The sequence below is a fragment of the Physeter macrocephalus genome, unplaced genomic scaffold, assembly GCF_002837175.3.
Source record: "Physeter macrocephalus isolate SW-GA unplaced genomic scaffold, ASM283717v5 random_4190, whole genome shotgun sequence".
Lineage (NCBI taxonomy): Eukaryota > Metazoa > Chordata > Mammalia > Artiodactyla > Physeteridae > Physeter > Physeter macrocephalus.
The window spans coordinates 2,018-4,717 of NW_021149476.1; the positions used below are offsets into that span (position 1 = coordinate 2,018).

General features: G+C 53.2%; 1 protein-coding gene across 1 annotated transcript; it reads right to left on the reverse strand.

Moving 5' to 3' along the window:
* Nucleotides 1-2: 2 nt before the first annotated feature.
* Nucleotides 3-2,645, reverse strand: LOC114485797 (uncharacterized; the record flags this gene model as incomplete). Its single annotated transcript, XM_028487603.1, has 2 exons — nt 2,436-2,645; nt 3-1,285 (listed from the first exon to the last, which is right to left on the reverse strand). A coding segment is annotated over exon 2 (1,220 nt), but the record flags the coding sequence as incomplete, so codon positions are not given.
* Between the last annotated feature and the right edge of the window lie 55 nt (nt 2,646-2,700).

Here is a 2,700-nt window from a genome sequence, read left to right on the forward strand (position 1 = left end):
GCTTTTGTGTCTTCTGTTGCTTCTCCAGGCGCTGCGGCTCGTCCAGCATATCCCCCTGGCCCTCTTCTCTCTGGTGCGCCTCCTCAATCTCCTGTCTCTGCCCCTGTTGTTGCTCCGATACAAACGCTGCTGTGGAAGAACAGGAATCTGTGGCAGGCGTGCATGTCTCGTCTCCTAAGTAGTAGTCGAGTGTGGCAGCTGTTCGCCCACCTTCCAGTGGGGCAGGGCCATCCCACCAGCACTGCATGCCGCTGCTGCAGCCTGCAAGAGCCTCGCCTGGCAAAATCGCAGCACCACCTGCTGATGCTGTCCTCTGTGCAACAGCTGCCTGCTGGTTAAAGGGGGGAGGCTGCTGCCAGCAGTCCTGTGCTGCCAAAGCTGCACTGTTCTCCAAGTAACAACTGTCTGCTCCTCGTGGTGGCCTTCTGCTGCTCGTGCAAAGCTGCTGCGAGATCGTAGCAGGAGAATCCAACGCAGCTGCGACGGAGGAACCCACTGCAGTACGCGCATCCTCCGCTTTTTTTGTCTTGCTCCTGCTGTGGTCTCTGCTGCTGCTTTTTCTCTCTGCCGCGCTCCCGTTGCGGCTGGTGCTCTGTGTGCTGCTGCTGGTGGTGCTGCTGGCAGCATCCCACCGAAAAGTTGTATCTTCTGAGGTGCATTCGCCGGCAGAAAAGCAGCTGGAAGCCTCCATCAGAGGAGAAACCGCTTCTTCCGAAGGGCAAGGAGAAAAAACAGAGGGAGTTGCCGTGGAAGCACCTGCATCGGGTTTTCCTGCTGCTGGGAGATGATGCACCGGGTGGCTGAGAAAGTCACACGCAGCAGATACCCCCGCTTTCCCCTCTGCTTCTCCTCTGTAGGCCTTGGTCTTCTGCTGCCACGGAGCCTCTTTGGCTGTCTCCAGCAAAGAGCGCGGTGTTATCCTCTTACTTCCTGCAGCTTGGGTAGCAGCAGCAGGTGAGCTGCGAGCAGCAGGAATATTCGTAGAAGGTGGCGAGCGCGGCGAAGGCAACGAGGCAGTTGCAACTTTCGGGAAAAGTAAGGCAGCAGCAGAAGTAAGAGCATTCGAAGGAACTCCTGATGAATTTTTCCACTCAGGTGGGATACCTGCTGCAGTGTCAGAGGAGTGCGAGGACTGGCTGTCCGACAAGCAGAACTTCGCTTCCAGAGTCCTCTCTGCTGCAGCTGCAGCTGCAGCGTCAAAGGCTTCCACGCAGTCGATCATGGTAAGGGAGAACTAAAGCAAAACAGCTAAAAAAGGGGACGTGGGCGGATAACATGGAAACCGCTGCGCAAGGCAGAAAGAGGAAGAAAAGTGCACACACAGGGAGACATACACACGCCCAGAGTCACAACGTTCTACGTGGATGTTTCTGGTGACGTGAAAACTGGTATACAATATGGCCGGTCGGTGCCATCCTTACGTAATGGCAAAGCGGGAATTGTTGCTAAAGAAGAAAACATATAACAAATGGGACGCTACGGGAAAGTGTCTGCAGCACTGTCGTGGGCGGACTCCGCACTCTGTGGCGACGGCTCGATTTCTGTGCGTTATCAATTCATTCAAGGGCACGTGCCGCAGGCTCCAACACGAAAGCTGCTCCACGCAGCTCATCTACCGGCATTTCTCAAGTCAGGTAGACGTGAATGTTTCGCTGAATGCACGTACCGGCTACGCTTCTGCGGACAAGCACGCAGATGTGCAGAACATAAAACAGTGCGTACAAGTATGGAGGACGGACCTGCCGATGTAGACAACGCTTCTCGGAAATACTTTCGCATTACCTAACGCATGGAACAGAACGACTCTCCTGCTCAATGTGTACGGCAGAGACATGTGCTCAAGTTATCGTATTACCTTCCTGTGTCCGTGGCTATGCGGATATTGCTGGGCGTAGATAGACGCTTAGCGAACTGGGTACTTTGAGAAAACAACAACTGCACGGCAAATATTGTCACGAGTGCTGCTATGTTCCACGTTCGGAGAACGTGACATGGACACCACAACCAAGCATTCTGCTAATGGCACCGGCTAAAGGACGTTTCAACACGTGAGCGCTGGCACAAGTGCTCAAGCGCTCATACTCGTGTCATTGTACAAACTGCGCGCAAATTCCTGTTGATTTTACAATATTATGTTCAGTATTCACTTTACGGCGGAGCTGACATCTGGATAAGTTACGCTTTACAGTGTATACCGCATTTTTAGAAAATAAAACCGACTTTGCACTCGTGCACTGGTGCATGGAGACCGTTAGGTAGCTTTGCTATTCTACGGAGGTATACTTTCCGTATTAAGACGGCGCAGCACTGTTACGTACATGTATGTCTGCGTTGAACTGACCAGAGAAGCGTTGAGAGACTCCCTCAGCGAAGGACAGCATGAATACAGAAAGCTGACAGCCTAAGAGGACAGACTTCCTCTGCTCCAGCCTCACCAGACACATCCATCATTCGTTTACGCGTAGGCGAAGACTGTATATCCGCGCTTTCCGGTCTCCGCGCCGAAACACGCGCTTCCGCACAGTTTTATTTCTCATTCAACAACTGCACACGCCGCCAACAACCCTGTCGCGTCGACAACAGTACCAAATGCCGTTCTCAGTAGTACCGGCGGCCTCCGTCCTGTCAATACATTATACGCACAGCAAATCATCCCTAGGGTTATAACTCCCTCCACGGGTCTCAGTAACTCTCGTGGTG